The 20,881-nt window shown below is 41.7% G+C and overlaps 2 protein-coding genes across 3 annotated transcripts in view; one reads left to right on the top strand and one right to left on the bottom strand.

The window, feature by feature from the left end:
* rpn1 (ribophorin I) overlaps positions 1 to 20,881 on the top strand; it is a 164,489-nt gene that overhangs the window by 129,105 nt on the left and 14,503 nt on the right. The gene's annotated exons all lie outside the window — the stretch shown is intronic.
* Positions 44 to 20,192, bottom strand: sfmbt1 (Scm like with four mbt domains 1). Of its 2 annotated transcripts, none has more exons than XM_072382708.1 (21): positions 19,941 to 20,192; positions 14,449 to 14,506; positions 14,257 to 14,351; positions 12,668 to 12,911; positions 11,134 to 11,222; positions 10,172 to 10,424; positions 9,455 to 9,552; positions 9,066 to 9,167; positions 8,645 to 8,804; positions 8,431 to 8,513; positions 7,323 to 7,449; positions 5,848 to 5,961; positions 5,635 to 5,677; positions 5,465 to 5,532; positions 5,222 to 5,361; positions 3,954 to 4,063; positions 3,441 to 3,616; positions 1,891 to 2,069; positions 1,572 to 1,796; positions 1,161 to 1,289; positions 44 to 1,021 (listed from the first exon to the last, which is right to left on the bottom strand). In XM_072382708.1, exons 2-21 carry the CDS (start codon positions 14,471 to 14,473, stop codon positions 881 to 883), a joined length of 2,601 nt encoding a protein of 866 aa, XP_072238809.1. In that variant the 5' UTR covers positions 14,474 to 14,506; positions 19,941 to 20,192; the 3' UTR covers positions 44 to 880. The 2 variants fall into 2 exon arrangements, with proteins under 2 accessions (XP_072238809.1, XP_072238810.1); XM_072382709.1 differs by lacking the exon at positions 19,941 to 20,192 and adding an exon at positions 19,147 to 19,330.

Raw genomic sequence — 20,881 nt, 5'->3', positions numbered from 1 at the left:
TGAGGAAACTATTGCTAGTCTTCACTCAACTGATCAACTAAGAGTTTTTGTTTTTTTTAAATATAAGCAGGTCCCTTGCAACAAAAGACCACATGATAAAGGCTTCTGATGTGTTATTCTATGAACAGCTGGGAGTTTCTCCAGTCACATTTTCTGAAAAACTGTTTACAACTAAGTGGCCTGACACATGCATAAAAAATATCAACACCATTTCAACAAAATTATCCCCAAATCACAAGATTAGGACACAAATTCAACTCATTCTGAATTCTACAGACAAATGGTAAATGTTGAATTGAATATACCAAATATTCTTGGTACAATATGAGTAAAAAGCTTTGATACAGTGCCTTTCCATTCTAAGATGGCAAGGCATGTTGGAAATCGTCAATGGACAGACTAGTAGTTGTAACAAGGGAAGAAGAAGAGGAAACTGGGGCACACTGAGACAGAAGGTTAAGTTAAAGAGACCTACATTTAAATATGACTAGAAACCAACTGTTTTCAACTTGATTGTAAGTTCTTGATTATAGTTTGTTTTTACATTAAAATGCTGTTTTTAATTAAAGGATTCACACTAAGCTGAATTAAAATGTATTTGTGCCATCAAAGTGCCTTGATTTCCTCCCATCAGCATTTCACTCCACCATTTCCCATAGAGGACATGAAATATCCTTTCCCCATCCACCCTGCAAAGGTTTAGAAGTTGTTGCTTCTCCTAGACTAGGTCCATGCTTGTCTGAGCGGATGTGATATATGCAGGATTCTAAAGGATGTCCAGTGTTAGAAAAGTCAAAATTGGATAATGCATCTTCCACATTTTCACAGGATTAATACGCAGAAAAGGATGCGGCCGTGTCCCATGTTCTTTCCCCATTAACTACGTAGCAAACTGTTGATAAAATGCCAGTTTGACCCTCTCGATGTGATGGCACAGCTTTATGGCTGGTCCCAGCTTCAGGTCCATGCACTCCTGCACTGTTGGGAGGTTCAGCAGTAGCAGTGCCTGTCCATCAATCTCCTACAATCACATAAGTTAAAGAGAGATGCCGCATTATTATCGACTTAAAAGTCTAAAATACTCTGACAAAATCTTGAAATCGGACAGTGAAAATAATCCAAATGAATATTGTCTGTGCAGTAAATTAAGTATTCCTTACTTGATCCAAGAAAATCCTCGCAAGAGGTGCACAGTCTGTGGTCCTGATGAAGCGAACTACATCAGAAACACTCCACTCCAGTGGGCTGGTGTCCAAACAAAGCTTCTGAGGAGGCTCAACCTTTGAAGTCTACAGATACACAAATACAGTACGCAAGATTCAGATCTTAAAGCTCACTTAAGACTGATGCCAAGAAGGTATCGGACCAAAATATTTCAGAAATTAAATATAGATTGAGTCTCTGTGAGCTGAAAAGCTTTTTTTAAAAAGAACAACTGTTAAATGAGATTTCTCCACATTTCACCATCCCAGGATAATTTAATATAGTGCATAAATAAAAAAATATTCACAGATACAAAGAAAAGAATTACTAAAAATACTGCTAAAGTTGTTTTATCTTTGTAATTTTACCTTGGGTGAAGGGGGGTGGTTCTCATCGTCCGAGAACGAAGGCGAGCGGGGTTTCCGGCGCCTGCGTGAGGGCCTGGGTGTTGCTGGTGGGGAGGGGGACGGTGTGGCGGGCTGAGATTTCCCAACAGACTGCTCAGAATCGTCCTGCAGATCGTCCTGTATCTCAGAGCCAGAGTCCTCACTCAGGGAATCATCTTCATCCAAGTCTTCTTCTTCTCCACTTCCCTATGGGCCAGATATAATGACAACAGTCCATTTACACAGAAACGACAATCACTTAATGCCTCAAGCCTCATGAGGAAGGATCCATGTCTTGTACCTGTGGAGACCCAGCAGGTGTGTTGTCTACTGAAGCTGAGGAGCGTCTTTTCTTATGTACAAAGAGCTGCTTTCGCCTCTTCCTCCTCCGTCCTCTTCTTTTCACACCACCCTCCAGATTGGAGTGGCCCCCAGGTGGACGGCCAACACGTTTACTCTTCTTCTTTCCATAGTAATATGCTGGTGAAAACACGGTTACAGTGAAATGTGGTTCATCTTAAGGACTGTAACATATCAGACATACAATTCATGGAAATCAATTGAATATTATTAAAAATTTGAATCACTGAATTTTTCAAGAGAGAGACATTAATGAATATGCTTTTAAAGTGTGTCTGAGTGATTTGACAAAGGGAGCACTTATTTCTCTGTTGCTATCATATGGTTGCTATTCATACATGTAGTGTTCTTGTACTGTAGTGCAGCTGCAATAAACAAATATGTGATTTCCTCCAGCAAAAACTGCTCTGAACAAGATGAAAGAACGCAATTTTCCACCAATCATGCCTACTTTTTCAATTTTATTCTAAAGCTCTTTTGCCCTGCGTCATGCAATATTTTGATTCCTCAGAACATCTTTGAATCATGGTCATTCATGGCCAAAACACATGAAACAAATGGAAGGTTTCTGCAAAAGTGAGAAATTAGTTAACAAGTTTTAATATGTTTAAAGCAAATTAGTTTGAGATTTAGCTTTGTAGATTTGGTCCTTAAATATGATCACCACAAAGGAAGGAGAATTTTACCATGTGCAGACTTTACCAAATATCATCAGGTGTGATGGCAGCGTTACATAGTAAGCATTGTGTTATCTTATGATTATTTCTTTATATATACATAATCTAAAAATACCAAAAATAAACACATTTCCTAATAAATGTACAAGTACCCCTGACCCACTTTATCTGGAAACTACTATCAAAATGGATGTAATGAAAGTACAACCAGCAGCATTAAAATTGAAATTACAGGTCACAGGATTTGGTTTAGTACCATAAACACAGCAACCCTTGAAGTGTGCACTATGAAGACATGTCTTCATAGTTCCCATTTTGGATTTAATCCTTCACATTGGTTTGCTGTCTCCTACTCTGAGTTTACATATTCTGTATCTTAATTCAGTCAAATTCCCAATTAAGCTGCTCTCATTCACTTATTTATTTTTTTCATTTTTGTTGTCAGGCAGTAAAACAAGTCAGAAATTGCCATTAAAATGTCTCATTTGAAAGCATTTCAAGGTTTGGTTCTGCCCTGACAAAATCTTTATTTTCCAAAAGCAGCCTCATCTGACAAAACGACCATCCTCTAAGCTGAAAGACAGTGTGTACAGTGATTTAGATGTTATATTTATGTATTTATCTATGACAGGTGATCAATCACAGAGTATGAGGTGTCTCTAACATTTTCTTTTAGTGATGGATGTCTGCCTGTTTATTGTTATAAGAGCAAGGCAGTTTGTTCAGTTGCCTCTGGTTCCCTTTCTACTTCTGTTGGCAGATGATATGATTAATACTCTCTAAGACCCATCTGTAGTTGTACAAAACCACCTACTGTATTTGGTCTTGGTGAGGACAGAGCAGTTCTCTGAACAGCGCTCCAGAACCATGCGGGGTCCAAACAGGTTTGGGCAGCACTCTAATTTAATGCAGGTTTTCCTGCAGAAGTCTGCCACACGGTCTGCAGTGCGGACAATTTCCACTGTGGCCCGGTAACTCTTTCCCTTGTACCTGATATTTAAAGAAAAGCAATGTTAAACAGGTAGTTCTTAATCCTGGTTGAAAAAAAAAAAAAGCTGCAGTCCTTCATAAACAAAAGGCAAAATGTGGCTTATATCCATGTGTCATACAAAGATGCTGTGACCAGAGGCTCTCTCTTAAATGTCAACTTAATAACTGCTTGACTGAAGAATCCAAAGTGTGAGCAGGTATCTATTTGTGCTTCAAGTGGGTATTTAATTCAGCATGTGTTCCCAAATAGGCCAGCTGTGCACACTTGTACTATACCAGAAGGTTCTTTAAAGAGCGGAGTATTTTCAGCTTTCAATTAAAGGGTGTTTCTCCTCACTTGGCTTTGAGTGTCTCTCCATGGCCTTGCCAGCGGCTCTCCTGATCCAGCTGCAGCTCTCTCAGCACACGGCTGGGCTTGTATGCAGAGTTGATCAGCAGAGTCAATACCTGAATACAGGATGAATAGAAATGAGACACTAAAAAGTTATGAGCAGGTCGGAGGATTAGGTTTAATTCTTTAATAGATTCATGAGTTGCATCTTGATATTGGAAATCCTTCATTGCTGTTCAATTGTACGTATACACGTGTTGAGGTAAGCTATCGAAGGCCTCTACTGATGTCTGTATTTTCCATCATTGATAAGCTGACCTTTTTTTTTTCCTCTCCCTTTCTGCCAAGTTGATATTAAAACTAGTTGAACATTTATTCAAGGACTAGCTGTGCTCTATGGCCCAGAAGTTCTCTGCATTAAATGCTAACTTAGGCATGACAACATGCTCACACTGACAAGCTGCTGATGTTTAGCACTCATGGTGTCTGAAATGTAACGCAAGCTAATCTACATCACATAAACAAACGTCAGCTCATTAAGAAAGCACGGCAGGAAGGTGTGGTTGCTTTTTCAGATTGACTGGTTGCCACTGGCTGCAACAATGTTAGGAGGATACGTGAAAGTTTTCCCCGTAAATTGAAAAAATAAAATAAAATAAAAAAATGTGGAGAAGCTTTTTTTTCGTTTCTCTAAAAGCTCTTTTGTGATAAAAACATTCAACAGTTAACTGTTTTCTTACTTAGTGAAATAAAAGCAGATGACCGACTAAACCTAATTCAAACTGTTTCAGTCTGCCGTGTGCACCTGCTGGCAAGGTAACCGAAGTAATATGACGTCTAAATACTAAAATGCTTCTGTCAAGTGGGGGTAGGTGCGATGGGGCTGCATTTAGATTGGAATGTTGCAGGACCTTAAGGCAGTTTTCACGCAGGCAGTCAGAAAATAACTTGTGGATCCCAATGTGACACAGGATCCACACCCGAGCTAGTTTTAACCACAATGAGGGGATCAAAAAATGATGTTGAGATGAAAATTAAAGCAGGCCTTAATGGTACAAATGTGAAGCTAGGCGAGTTTCAAGGGTTTCACGAAGTAAAGGTTTTCACAAAACTTTAACTTTTAAAAAGGACAATGAATAGAAATACTTTCCAATAGTTGTTGGGACATAAGTGTATGGTCATGCGTTACAATCATTTGGCTGAAATAATTGCCACAACCCTTCACTTGTGTGTAAATAATGTTTTAATCTTCAAATTAACAGCTGGATTCTCACCTCTTTGAGCACAAGGACACAGTTTCCAGGGCCAATGAATTGAGGCAGCTCAGCGATGCGCCCCTTGTTAAGGTAAGGGCCTGAGAAGCAACGGTGGTTGAAGTAGATCTTGGGACAACAGTATTTTCCATTTCCCTGCCCTGCAAGTGTTTAAAAAAAATATACACAATGCAGCAAACCACAGACTGAACAGATATCCTGCAAACAGAACATGCATAGTTTAAGATCCTAAGATCTACTCACCCATCTCAGACTGGTTTGCCAGCTGCTGTTTGACAGCGTCAGGTGATGAGGACTTCGGAGGAGTCCTGCTGTAAAGTGATAAAAACTAATCAGATGTTGAAAGGCTTTTAAATCTAATTCATTCAAAGCAATAAACTAATCAATACATCACCCCTTTTTCATATACTCACTGTTTCTCTGGCTGCACAACAGCGATTTTCCTTTCTTTCTCAACTGAAAAACAAGGAAAAGACTCATTTATGCCCAGTTACAATATTCCATCTTATTTTGAGATCAGGGTAAACTAAAGATTATATATTGTCCATCAAGTTTTTAGCAACAGTCTCAGTGCTGAAGCATTCTGAAGATCACAAGTGTCTTCTGTGATGACTCGTGTTGCATACCTGAGGGCTTGATGGGGTAGACCAGCGGGTAGCCATTTGTCTCGCACCAGCTGACAGGAAAGATGTCGAGGGAATCCACATGAACTATCAGCTCTGGCATTGGCTGCTTCAGACCTACAAAAACACACACAGCTATTCAGCCATCACTTCACAACCAATTGAGCTGTGGAAGGGCCGTCGCAAAATCAATTCTTACACTGGCACAGATGGCTTAGTCGGAGTGACTGGAAGTGGGATTAAAATCCTGGATAAAATGCTGTATTACTTTTTGACTAATTTTGAGCTATAACAATTAGCTTTGCCATAAAAATTGATTATCATAAAATATTCAGAAATACTCGCTGCATCACACAAAAATCCGTTACACCAAGTTTGGTTAAACTTAATCTACATCTGTGGATCAACATATTTAGGCGCTCCAGGGCAGAAAAATACTGCACCTCTTTGAATGGCCACCAGAAGTCATTCTGTTCATGGACCGCATGCTTAAATTAACAATTTTTTCTTTTTTCTTTGTGTGGTCCAAAAACTGCTCATCTCCACAGCTGCTTTCTCCTCTCATACTTCCTGTACGGCATTGAACAACTTGCTAGCTAAGATGTCAGGACAAAACTCAGAATCTCATTTCGCAGGAGGCAATAATGTCTGTTTTAATTCATTCAGTTTGCTTGTTTTGTTTCTTTTTTCTTTTTATCAGCACGATTTTTGACATGAGTTTTACCAGAGGTGGGAAAAGGGCTCAATGAGAAGTGATAAATGTTTTCATATTGATGTTATGGAATCCATTTTGGACAGCTATTGACAAGTGTGTTGTTACTCTGAGTGACAGGTGGGTGCTGTGGCTGTAAACACTGTGCCCTTGGGTCATCTGTCAGTGAAATAAAATAGTGACAGCTATTTGAGGCTTCAAAAAGCTAGTCCACCAACTAATGGGTGACATGTGCTGGCAAAACTGTTTTTTTTTCTCTCCTATAGATAAATTGTGATGCTAAAAGCAACTTGCAAGTGAAGATGATAGCAGAGACAATGCTGGAGACAAAACTTTGAAATAAGGAGTGAAGCTGGGGATCGCTTCACTCACACTGGGACTGGTGAAGGACCACTTTACTTCCTGAGCAAACGGTTGCAGCTGTTCTTAATTTAGAAGTAAGGATAGTTTTTCCAATCTGTAACTTTGGCTTTTGGGTATTTAGTCAAAAACACAATATTATCAAAAATCAATATCGAGCTTTGGAGCTGGTGCAGGATTATTTTCAAAACAACAATCCTTTCTGTGAATAATCCAAATATGCTGTTGTATGAGTCCATGTCAGCTGAATTTTATTTTGAAAAAAAGAGGAAGAAAATTAAAATTTCTACCAGGTAATTTCTCCACATGTCACTACAAGCTGTATTTTGCAATGCACAGAAGTTAAACTTGTTAATGTTCATCCACTTTCTTTGGCTAAACGCATACCTTCATTACCCCAACTCACCTTCCAGGCTGAGCCAAATGTATTGCCCTTTGACCCTGGTGACTGTTGCCACGTGAATGTTCTCGGGTGATAGCGGGTTGACGGCCTCTAGTTTCATCGCCTCTTTGAAGCTGTGCTCGCACTGCTCCTGAAAGGTAAACAGAAGGGTCTGTTTCAAAGTGGAAGCTGGTTGTGTGTTGTGTAAAATTTATCTCTCTGCAAACACAACATAATCAGTCTCTGGTAAAAGTCAGCATGGGTCACCCGTTTAAAGCCCCATTACACTCTAAAGACACGTTTTTATCACTGGTATTCCACTTTGCTGTCAGTCACATGAAAGCACTCCGATTTCCCACGTTTTGTTATTCATGACGAACAAGTTGCTGAGGAAACACTTTTGTATTGGACGGCAAAATGTGAGCCATATGCTCTTTCAAGTAAGAGAGACCCAAAACTGTAAGCCGAGCCAAACAAGTCTTCCAGTATTAGCGCTCACATGCCTGCAGTGGTAAGACTATGCAGTAAAATGGTGATCACAGCAGTGTTCACTTGGTGATTCCCGCTGTACCAAACCCATCCATGTGTCAAGCTGGGCTAGAGACTCTTACTGCACAATTCAAAACGGCTACAATTTTCAAAGGATTGCTGTTCCTTTAATGCAGTTTTCTTTTTAAACAAGTGTCCAGTTTTCCTGTTCTACCCTCAGCCTTGGGTCACATCTAAATACAAAAACATACAAAGATTTTGTTCCACTTGAACTCTTTGGTGGAATGTTTTGAGCATGAAACAAAAGAGGAGCTCTTACAGGGTGTAAAGTTAGTAAAATGTCAATTCATTCAGACAAGCGCACTTTATGCCTTTAAAAGGCTGAATTATGATAACATTAAAATCCAAACAAAATCTAATTCAATCATTGTTTCCTCATCTGTGAGCAGCATCTCCTAGGTTTGTGTGTGATGGGTTAATATTTTACATGATGGAAATGATGCCTGCACGGTGGTGTGGTGGTTAGCATCGTTGCATCACAGTCAAAAACTGAACCCCCTGCCTGTCCGCCCTCAATTGAATTAGGCGGTTATGAAAAATGAATGGATGGATGTAAATAATGTCAAAAAGGAGGCTGACTTACAGTTGGGAAGCAATGCTGCGGAGCGGCCTCAGCCTCACACTGTTTCAGGTAATCTGCCCAGTCAAAGTCTGGACCCTGGTATCCTGTTCATAATAAAGTAGACACAAAGAAGACAGGCTTGTGACGGCAGATTGGGAGAAAAGGGTGTAATCACCTTTATCAGCCACCTTTCAATATCAAGTTGTTATAAAGAGATAAGTGTGACAGAGCAAACCTGGTGGGGGGCTGAGGGGGAGCCCATTTTTAAGACTCCACTGCGCAGGAAAGATCCCTGGACTGTCTCTGTGACACAGGAAGGATCGGCCAGCACCCTCTGACTCCTCTATACCACAAAGGTCGTCCATTGTCACCAGGAAGTATTTCTCGTTGAACACCTGAAGTATACAGGAGATCAATTTAACACCTGGAAATGGTCAAACGACACACCGAAGGCTCTTCTGGCTGATCGTAAAGTAAAGGAGCTCTCCTGAGCTGCGTCATGAAAGAAACCATTTGCTAATTGTTCTCGTTGTATTGATTTTCTCGCATGTGGATGTAAATGTGAAATATGAATAACTGAGACAAATATACTGTCAACAAGAGAGAGAGACACATTGCAGCGCTGGAGAAACACATTCAAAGGGAAAGTCTGTTACCTTGGTGACAGAAGCAGGCCTGATGGAAATAGGTGCAGTGGGGTCAACAGCCTCTAGTTTCATCCCTTCCTTGAAACAATGAGCAGCAATGCTTGGCTGATCCTGTTAAACACAACAAAAACAAATGTACTGCAAGTCAGCTTCAAACGCAAAGCTCTCTTAAAATGATGTTTCATTCCTCCCTGGTTCTGAAAACTGATGACTGCTGAGTATTGCAGGTAAGACCCTGACTACTCATAAGTACTTCACAGATGGGTTATCCCTTTATAATGACGTTTTTCATTTTTAATTCAAGAAGTCTCGTATCAACACTTTCCTTATAGATATATAGATAGCTAGAAAGAGACGCTCATGTCAGAAAGAACAAATGAGAGCAGTGTTGGCAGTACCTTTGTAAACTCAGCAGTAAGAGCTTCATCCTGGGGAAGGTCACTGATCCTCTGTCTCACCTCTTCCCACTCCTCTTCAGTCCGCAGTGCTAACAGGTCTGAAACAAACACAAACAAATCAGCTGTTGAAGAGCAAGGCCTGACTTCCCGACTGATGCTAGTTTGACTATCGAGGGCATAATGCCACATTTTACAAGCAAAAATCGATATGCCTGTTTTAGCACACACAGAAAATAACGGCATGTACAGCATTTGCACGATATCTTGTGAATAACTTGTGTACGCACATCTTCCAGATACATATTAAAAAAAAGACTAATTTTTGCTGTAGAAGATACATCAGATAGGTCAAAACAGAGCTCCAGCCTGAGGTGCTTCATATATTTTGCATATCAACATGATTTAATCTACAGATTGCGGTCCTTAAAGAATGATTTCTTTAATCTTGTGTGGAAGATTTATTTCAAAGGTCCTGTGGGACACTGTCATATTTTGAATTTTAGTCTCTTGTACCTTGTCTGATAACAATTAGCGATCAAACACATTTGTTCTTATTGCAGTCTTTTATTAAAATAATCACGGTGTGACTGGGGATAACAGAGTTATACTACGTGCTTGAACATCTCAGTTATTACTCATGCCTCTCGTGGGAGTAAACGCCTCTTTTCTTCTTTCCCCTCCAAATACAAATCTTTGACCCTAGTCCGTGCCACTGACCTGAAGGAGGCCGCAGAGTGCAGCCGTGCTCTTTGGCCCAGCCAGGTGGGTGAAGGCGTGGGTGGAGATAAAAGAGCCAAAGGGTTGCGGGTGTGTCTGGGCGGCTTTCGGTGCCCACCAGGCGCAGCTTCAACCTTCCCCCAGCGTTTTCTTCCACCTCAGCGGGCCAGGCCAGTCCTGGGTCAACTCTGTCCTGGAGCTCCACATAGCAGCCTGCACACAGAAGCTCCACTGGGTCTCTACCACGCTGGGGCTGGGGGGGCATGAGAGGTTGTATATGAGAAGCGGACTACACACACACACAAATGCACGTGGTCACACGCCTCGGCAAGAAGAGGAATTTGTACTGGAGAGAATGCACTGCACGACTAAGTGGCAGAACTGACGCAGGGTGGCTGAAAGCTAACTAATGGAATTTCACAGGCTGTTCCGACAGAAAATTTGCTTTCGACAGCACAACCTTGATGGTGTAAACAAATGCCCAAAGCCTTGTATGCTACAAACTTCATGTTAGGTGCAGATGTCTGACTTTATGACAGAGAAAATCTTATTTAGTGTAGATTAAAACTGATTTCAATTAACATTTTAAGAGTGATGCTTTTTTCTTCCATTTCAGTCCATTTCAGCCTCAAAAACACAACAGTCGTTTGCAGATTCAAATCAACACTACTAAGACAGTAAATACTATAACTTCTCCTTTATATGTGTGTAAATGAGGACTGCCTTAGGGTATAAACTGTCGAGTTTTTCTTCTGTCATTTGCTGAATTTGTCTCCCAACCTAAATTATTCTACGTAGTCTAACTTTTTTATTCACTGCTTTCTGTGCTTTTAATCAAATCCGTACTGACAGAGGTGATTGTTCTAGGCAATAACAGAGATTTCAAAGATTCATCCTAACGCCCTGGATGAGAGTATCTTCTCAGCTCTAAGACGGACAGTTGCTTCGCTCCCCTGCCTTACCAGTTCCAGCAGGCTAGCAGGCACGCTGCAATCCTCCGCCAAGGCCTTTTCCAGCAGAGCTTCCCAGTCTTGATGCTTCTCACGCACACCTGAAGTGGATGAGTCACACACAGCGTTCAGTTTATTGAGAAATGTTCAGTAGAGCTGACTTGAACCAAAGCATCAGCTATCAATTGGAAAAACAGGAACTCAAATGGGAATTTAGTAATAATCAAGTCCTTCAGTATCTCTTTTGTGAATCTTAAACAGGTTAGCATATGCAGGCAGCGAGGTGCTAATCGGGTCACTATTTATTCAAAAACTACATACAAAAATTTGTACATGGCCTTTCCATGTCCAGACAAAACGGTCTTTCATGAAACTTGAAGCTCAGAAGGACACCGAAGTGTTTCACCGACAGGTCAAACTGAACAGAAATACACAACAGTTTTCACAACTGTTACGTCGAGTGCTGCTCAAATACTGTAAATAAGATTAAGATGAACTGAATGTAGTATTTCATGCAGAAAGCTGATGTATTTTTTTGTTATAGAAGTCTACTGAAGTCAGCACCCAGTGGCCATCATTGGAGTTGCAATTTAAGACACTTCATATACTTTATGTATAACAGCAGATGGACGTGTCCATGTTTTTCTACGGTCTGTCAATAAATGACATTTGCATTCCCAACATGAGCAAGATAAAAAAAAATGCATGTACATGATGTATAGAAAATGTGAAGTTAGTTTGGAATCGAACTCATTCGTTCAACATTGAATTCAGCATCGTGAAGTCAGCATTGTGTTACTACACTCAAACTGCAGGGTCAGCCTGTTAAATCAAATCTCAGTCCATTTCTGATCCTCACAACCAAATCTTATAAATATCTGTTGACTGCAAGGAAAAAAATATCTTTTATTTTTCAGTATGACTTATAAAATCAAGTACATCCCATAAAATCTAAACATTGCTGAAAGTCTTTGGAAATATTATAATTTCTTTATTTTGGACCCTTGCATGGTTGTTTGTCTCTGTGATGGACTGGTGACCTGTTCAGGGTGTAGCCCTCATCATGCTCAGTGACAGCTGGGAGAGCCTCCAGCCCCCCTTGCGACCCTGAATTCGATTAAGCGAATATATAGTGGATGGATTGATGGATGGAACACAAAACGGGGGTTTTTTGTTAATGAGCAGATCTTCCATTCAATTTCTACTGCTAAGGTCCATCTCCTCACTTCTCTTCTAGATTTGAACATTTTTAGCCAAACAAAACTAAATGTAAGCAAGCAACAATGGTCTTAAATAGAGATAACGATCTAGCATTCCTCATAAGCTCCTGTCCCAGCATGCAACATGGCGTGGTGCATTTTCACATTCTCTATGCAAACATTTACAAAAATCAACTGATAAAAATCCATTCAAAAATAAGAAAAAGGTTCATATTTGGACTATTTCTTGGTTGATTCATTGCAAATGTTTGATGTTTTTTTTATGATTAACCAGCTTTGACTACACCTCCGCCAATAAAAAAGAAAAAGAAGCCAAAATCCCTTACCCTCAGGAGGCCTCATGGTTTTGCCATGTTGCCGGCTCCAGCCCAAAGGGTGGAGGTCTGCTGTCATGATGTCACACCAGAAGTCTGCACGCCGATCATCCTGGTATCCCTCATAACGAAGCAGCAGCAGCTGGCCACATGTGGTGATGATGTTGGCCACCCAGTAAGTGTTGTCACTTTCTGAGCGCACGCACACCTCCAGCTTCATGCCCGGGGTCAGTCCTGTCTGCAGACCCTGGTCCACCTGAGATAGAAGCAATAAACAAACAGACGAATCAAAAGAAAACTCCAGACTTTCAGTCACCTGGATTTGAAACCCATCAATGAAACTGTTCTCTAAATGCTTTGTTAAAGCTTATAGCGTTACAGTAACTTTGTGTGGATGATGATTTAGAGGCTTTTTAGTGTCTGCATGAGCTGATGCATTCAATTCAATTCAGTTCAATGTTACTTTATTATTACCAGGAAGGAAATTATATGGCTGCAGCATTAGTTATTATAACAATTTAAAGATATCCTACTGTTGTAAACAAAATCAACAATGAATCAGCTGACAAAAATGGAAAAAGTTGAAGTGCAGCAGAGAAGAAGGGGTGGTAGATATCTTCAGGGCACCATCAGTGGTTGGGGGTTTTCTTAGCTGATGAGTCCATGTGCAGCACTGGCAGGTAACACAGGTGAACTCTCTAAGCAGACGACACGGGCTGGAACTGGGTGCAGAGAGGCTCTATCCCAGTGACATGTCCAGGATTACACGATCTGTTGTTAACAAGCTCTGTAATCCTCCTCCTTCACTGCAGTCTCTGTCTGCTCATAGTCTTAAAACTCAGTAGAGAGGTGTTCGAGTTGTTCCTGCTGCTATGTCTTCATCCAAACAAATTCTTCCTGATTTTTATATATTAGAGTAATATTTTCATTTTTATGCGTAGTTTCAAACTCATTATCAGTCTCTTTAAACTTTGTCGGACCGGAAACTTTGTCAATCTAAGCTTATTCAGAGACGTGTGTAAGTGCCCATGTCCACATAGAGCCCCCCAAGGCGTTGTTGTAGTCAATTTTGCTTTTTTTCCCTCCAGGCAACCAATAATACGGGCAGAAACTATCACCTTAATATTGCCGGCTGTGGGGTATGATATGCCGGACAGAAATTTTGCAAACAAAAAATAGCCCATTTGAGGAAGCTGATTGTTGGGGAACTAAATGTTGACGGCAATAAACAGAAATCACCTGCACAGGTGACAGTGGGGCAAAGAGACACTCTGCGGGGCTAATCATCACCCTGACTGTCGTGCTCCGACACCGTTTACCAACTTAAACAGTTCCCTAATAAACCTTAAATAGGACCACACCAGGCCTCTTAGAGTCGCGCTTTCACAAGATTGGCATTTTTTATTATATTGATGTCTCCAGCGAATTGTATCACGCAACAACCTCCTCCCTGCACTAAAGCTATCAAACGCCGCTGCGTCAGAGCAATTTCTTGGTGAAAAGGCAGCAGCAAGCGCTTCCAAGCGCCCTGCCAGTGCTTTTTCTGCCTGACAGAAGCGCTATGTGGATGCCGGCCCTTAGCTGTCAAGGTTGTCACTTACATGTTTGAAGGCGTGATGGGGCACAGACACAGCTCCAGTCTCCTCCAGATAGTCATCCCAGCTAAAGTCAGCCACATCCTGGGCACAATCTCCATCTGAAACGCATAGAAACATTTTTCTTTTCCCAACTCTCTTTCCAACATTTAATCTCACTCACTCACTTCACACAGCTGCTCACAGAGCAGTTCTTACCAGACTCCAGTGTCTCCTGGCTCATGCTGGTGCCCCCTCAAGGCCAAGACTAGGAGCTCTGAGAGGAAAGAGAGGAAAGAGAGGAAGAGGATTATTATCCAGCAAAAGGAAGTGAATGAGCACTGGTCCACAAATCTGATGACACAGAAGAAAGATGCAACTGAATATTCTGAACTTAGCCACCCTCCTCACTGTTCTCTTTAGTCCAATTTCGCAGTGCTTGTGCTTAATTAAATGACTGCCAGTAGATCAACATGATTTTCAACAGTTACAAGATGTGTCAGGTGATACTGCAGCAGCATACCGCCACACAGGCCAGACTGCATCTGCAAAGAGTCAAGCAAAGCTCTGCAAATGGTGATCAAGACTTCCTCTAGCTGGCTACTATAACGACTACATACTTTATGGTTGCTGACATCATCAAAATCAAGACATTAACGATAAGACAGAGCAACCAGCAGCCAAATCAGATGGAAATTCATACAAAAGTAAAAAATTCAACAGCATTCATTTTAAAACTCTGCTTCAAAGCCAAAACGATTGTGCAACTGTTTGAATCCACCAGAAGGTCCTGAATTAAGGACAGCTGGGTGTTAATAACAGTGCTGCGAAATCTTTAATAAAGTTACAACATTAATATTCAAAAAGCCTCTATCTGGTCTTGGACTTTGCACCGAAGTAGCACTCCAGATGGTATGTGATGCCTGGAAAATATATGGAACTATGCTAATCTCACTTCTTCTTGTGAGACTCATTTGAGCTCATCTTTTTAAATCCCTAATCGTATGCCTTTCCTTGCATCAATGTGAAGATTCAGACGGAGCCCCGACATGAATGTGGACACACACATCAAGCTTTGACATATGGAACTGACCCACGGCATTGTGAAAAGCAGATGAAATAAGTTAATGCAACAAGAGAGGTGGCATGAATGCGAAAGACGGAGCGCTGGGCGTGACAGCGGTAAAGAGCGCGCTGTATGGGATGCTGAGGATCTGTCGGTGCAGCTCCATTCAGCCGCCCTGTCAGGCTCGTCTTTGTCACATCTGACGTCTCTATTAAAACAAGTGCCGCCATCAGAGACCACCCCCCTCCTGACCACCGGACTGCCACCGCGACCTCCGTGCTCCACCGGGATCACCGCCGCCTTTCACCCACGACCCTGCACCAGACTTTCTCTGTCTTTCTCCCCCTCCCTCCAGCACTGAGAAACAGAAACCAGAGGGCCTCATTGTCCTGTGGAAAGGGGAGGGGGGGGGGTCACCGTTCTGACACAAGGGGGGAAAAAAAAGAGCCATGGAGAAAAGAGTAGAAACACAAAGCTTAGGTTCAAAAGCTATCTTCTATCTGCTGATTCTGAGTTTACATTTTCAATAATTTATGAATTCATGGAGGGTTGTTACATTAATTGCACTTTTATAAACCTACAAACTTGGGGGACCTTCTTCTAAATGGCTTTTGTTGCCTTTCTCTGTTGTGTAAATGTGTTTGATGCAACTTAAGAGACATACAACAGACTCAGACATGCTCAGGTATAAAAAAACGTCCGTGTTTGACTGTCACTTGTAAGTGCCACACCAACCACAGCACTTCTGACTTCTGTCTGAACAAATAAAGCTCATAAAAATTTGCTTTCACTTATTAGACTGCGTAGCTTGTAGGTTTCCGTAGAACATCACTTTGTGAAAAACAGCTCGGCCCTGGAACACAGGAAGAAAAGCAACTTCCCCTGTTTCATACAGTAAATGATCTGTGTAGACCACAGTTAGCGGTAGCAGTCAGCCTGAATGCTGCACCGATCGAGGCCGACTTAACCTCAGAGAGAAAAGGCCAACTGTGCACACACCAACGCCAAAGTATACACACAACAAACAAGCACTCAGAAACAACTGAGAACCGTGCTACATCCTCTCTACGAGCACTTACGGAATCATATTCTCATCAGCACTTAACATGCCATCGAGCTTCTCTAAAAAAGCCTTTCTCACGGCACAATCAGACAGCACACACACACGCACACACACACACTCAAAGCTGTTGAACATTTCCCCAAACACTACTTAATGGCATGTGTAGTTCACCAGTGGATGACTTTACAATGTAAGCAGTAATGTAGCAGAAAATAGATAGCAAATTAGCATGTTCTCTTGTCAGCGGGGATGCACGTAATATCAAGACAGGGTGATATGGTCCAAAATTTATATTCCTGTACCTTGAGATCAATTGGTAATACCACTGTATTTTTTTTTTACAGATATGGGGTGTGATAGTAATTCTAATAGTATATCATTCTGTGAGCCTGTAGCATACGTTTGCCTCGCTCCTACCCATATAACGTATTCTAATACAGCTGAATTTACATTTACACGCCTTTCTGATTTTGTTATCAGTCAACAATCATCAGTTTAAATAGTGACTCCACTGCAGCTCATAAAGACTTCAAGCTAACCAGCAGAATCCACACATGCTGTGGAAAGTTCATCACAGACAATAGCTGTGCTTTGATTTCCTGGGATATCTAAATTTTAAATAATCACTCAGCCACACAGCGAAGTCATGCGCAGCTCGATGCCATGCAGTCAGCTGAATGTGCTGCCGCCACTCACTGAGCGGGGCAGACAGAGAGAGGTGTCGAGGGAAAAGCCACCCTTTGTGCTCCCAGTGCTTCTGTTGGGACTTTTTTTTTCAATAGAAAGTAGCTACAGTTAGTGCAGAAAGTCACTTGATTTGTTGCCGGGTGCCTTTTTGGGAAGACAAAAAATGAAAAAAAACATGTAGGCCTGATGGAGCAACAATGAGGAATAAGTTGTGAGTGAGTCTGCAGCTCAGTGGGTTTGCTGGCAGGCACAGAGGGGGAGAGAGGGTGGAGCCGAGTAAAAGAGGAGAGATGTAAACACTGGAGGTGCTTCAGGGCTTCAGTAGTGTTATGCATCCGCTTTACAACGATGCTTCACAAAGCATTTTGCTGCAACTCGGTGGCTGTCCTACAACTTATATGGAACAACCTGAGGTGGGAGTTTGTGACGAAGCTGTTGGTCCTTTAGCTTTGCCATGCTGTGGAAACCACAGGAATCATGTTGAACAAAGATATGCTTTACGGTGCAGCGGATGCAAGTCTTAAGGATGGCTAAAACTGTCCAATGCAGCTACTGTCTTTGCTTTCCACCAATTTCTGTTTTATTTCTATCTCTTTTTTCACACATAATCCTCTTTGTGATTAAATGTCTTGTTGTCTACCCTCTTCCAGCTCAAGCCAACTGAAACTGATGATCTAACTCATCATCAGAGTATGTGGATATAAACGGTGCTATATAATTTTATGTCTTGTTTGACAAAAGCCCATATACTGCCCAATCCGACAATTTATCATTTAAGATTTATCCAATACTTTCTTGGATACACAGAATTCATTTTCACCTACTTCACTTATAAACAGAATATAGCTGCTTGGGATGAACGTGCGGGTTCTGCCTGCACAGGGCAAAAGATTTAAGAAAGAAAGTTAACTTTCAGCTAAGTATTTTGGATGATAACAGATCACAACATGAAACCACCAATTTATTTGATCGCTCAAATCATCACCGTCTGGCTTTTAAAACGAGGACAAAGCCAGATGCCACCCTCCAAAGAAAGCTTGAGCCCGAACTAATAGAGAAGTGATTATGTGAAAACCATTGTGTTACAATGAGTCAACCAGTGTGCAAATATATCTCGCTCTCCCTCCATGTCCGGGAGTAGTCAGCTTTGTTGCTTTCAAGCAAGTAGTTTGCTATGAAAGAGTCAAAAGTAAAAGCAAAATTTTCAGCTCAGACTGATTCAATTAGGTAGAAATTCTGGGCAGATGCACTAGCCTACAACCCCCACCCCCCCACCCCCACATTTAAGACATTCTGGCATTTCCTGGTCAGTGTTCTTTTTTAAAGTCATTTCATAATATATATCACAGAAAAGTTAAATACAGTCATTTCAGTGCGGATGCTTCTTCGTACACACATCCAACACATGCGAAACCTATTTGCGTCTCCCTGTTATTTGTATGCCTCAAACACCATGAAGTGTGATGTGAATTTGGACCTGAGGTGCTATCAAACCATCCTAATGTTTCTTTTCCTTAAATAGTCAATCAATCACCATCACCCTGACAGATTTTTTTTTTTTTTAGTTTTGAGGTAGTTCAAATTAAACTGGCGAATCAAATCTGTTGAGTTTACTTTTTATTAAGATAATTATTTCTGAAAAGAGGCAGACTATCGTTGCCTATTTTAGTATATATATATATAAAAAAGTATATATATACTTTTTTTTTGCAGATTTGAGCTTTGCACTCTCTTTCGGATGAGGATGGTGCCTTTTGGCTAAATAGTGGCACTGTTTCAAAGACACATAAAAGCTGTTAACGTGATATAATGAGCAGCCTAAAGGTGGTCCCCCGTCGGCTTCTGAGACAGCCTATATCCCACACCTCCAAAGGTAATTTAAAAAATGAAAAAAAAAAAAAAAAACCATGTTCCCCAACAGCACTGTCATGGAATATATGGTTGGCGACAAAAAGGGTTACCAATTTACTTAAAATTGCCCTGCTCGTGGGGATGGTGACCGGCAACAACTCCAGACCAAACAGGGGAACTGAAATAGAAAATGCACATATCACCCCCCACAAACACAAAGCACTGATTAATAAGAGACATTTCACCCAACTGCTTCGTGCACTTGCAGCAGAAAGCTGCTCCTTGCAGTTGCGTAGCGGCACGTCAAGCGGAGCAGCGCGCTGCTGCCAACGGATCACTCAAGTTGCACAATAGGGAAGTTAAGGGCCAGATGAACGTTAGGTTGCGTTGAGTCAACATGGGATTTAACAACACTATCAAATCGCGTAGCGCATCATGCCGTTGATTAGCGTTTAAAAGCAGATCCACAGAAACGCGAATTAGTTTATATCCACAGACACACAAATCGGATGAGGTCGTGCAACCTTCATTATGTAAGACTTCGAGATTCCAAATATTCTGAGTTATTCGAGGCCAAACAACTGTACGTTTCCGTGCCATCTGTGAACTGTATCCAGCTCAAGATTGCGTTGCTTGCTCGGACTAACCGCAGCGTTTAGAGGCAGAGATGGGCCATGAATGGCTTTGCAGAGACACTACAGCGCTGACGGTCCAACTTTCACACTGAGCACAACATGACACACACCGACTCAAATTGCTGTCTAATGAATAAAAACACCACCCTTGGCGTGTAACGGCCGCGGCGGACTCTTTGGACACATGGCAAGATCGCCTGTGTCCGAGTCAAGTTACTGAACGTCACGGCTTGAGCAATAGGAGCAGCCTGGCGAGCAATAAGGGCGCTTACACTCGACCGAACCCGACTCATCTTTTTGAGAGACGGGAAAAAAGACGAATGCGCCACCTCTATGCAAAACACCGCTAGGAATTTGTGACAAACAACACAGAGTATGTGAATATTTAGTCGCAAAATTCGCTCCTTACCGCTAAGTAGTTTTTCCAAGTCGGTTTTTAGATGCCGTTCCTCTCCGCCTGCTTGCTCGTAGCAATGTTAACTCAACGTGAATAAAAAGTCGGAGCCCCGGTTGAACGCTTCAAAATAAGATGTCCGCGTGGTCACAACCGTTGCCCTACCAACGAGCGGGACTTTTTGTGTTGGGAGTAAAGTCACCCTGCTTCCGGTGTCGCTCGAGCAACGTCTCGTTAGCTTGATGCACTTCTCGTTCACGACCTCATTCCAATATGGCACAAGTGGCCACTGCGCATGTTCTGCCGCCTATATGCCTCTGAGCCTGGCTTCATCATCACACCGACTTCCATCTTCACTCACACAATAAAACATCACACAACCGGAGTCGAGACTAAAATTTATAGCACACACACAAAAGAAAAGAGAAATGCCGACCATTTCACGCTTGCGTTCATTCATATAAACAGAGGGGACGATCCGTTCGGGTCATAAAAAGGGGTTTATCCCCAACGGTATCATCACTTAGTTAATGTTTGTGGTTCAGCTGGAATTAATTGCTCATTTGCTCGACCCAGTTTCTATGAGTGGGGTTTACTTTGTCACAAAAAGCAACGTATGCTGTGAGGAAGCAGGCGATGTAATGTGTTGCTGATAACCCCCATTTATTTCCCTTTGGTGTAATAATTTTTTTTAAAGATACCGCTCACCAACACGCTGTAAAGGGTCACTGAGTCCGTACTTTGTTCCCCATTAAATCTGCATAACGCTTCATCATTGCGTGCGAATATAAATTGTGTGTCATTGCACAGCGGTACTTGTGCTGCACAGAGATGTTAAGTCGTTTTTTTTGTAGGAGAGGGCGGGAGAAACTGCTGGAAATATGCGTTGACAGTGAAAGCAATGCTCAAAGTCCATTCATTTGATAATACATACGCGCTCCCTCAAAGAAATAAGT

The sequence above is a fragment of the Leuresthes tenuis genome, unplaced genomic scaffold, assembly GCF_036924035.1.
Source record: "Leuresthes tenuis unplaced genomic scaffold, fLeuTen1.0.hap1 SCAF_3, whole genome shotgun sequence".
In the NCBI taxonomy this organism is placed as follows: domain Eukaryota; kingdom Metazoa; phylum Chordata; class Actinopteri; order Atheriniformes; family Atherinopsidae; genus Leuresthes; species Leuresthes tenuis.
The sequence above is the reverse complement of the archived record's forward strand: the minus strand, read 5'-3'. Positions and strand labels throughout refer to the sequence as shown.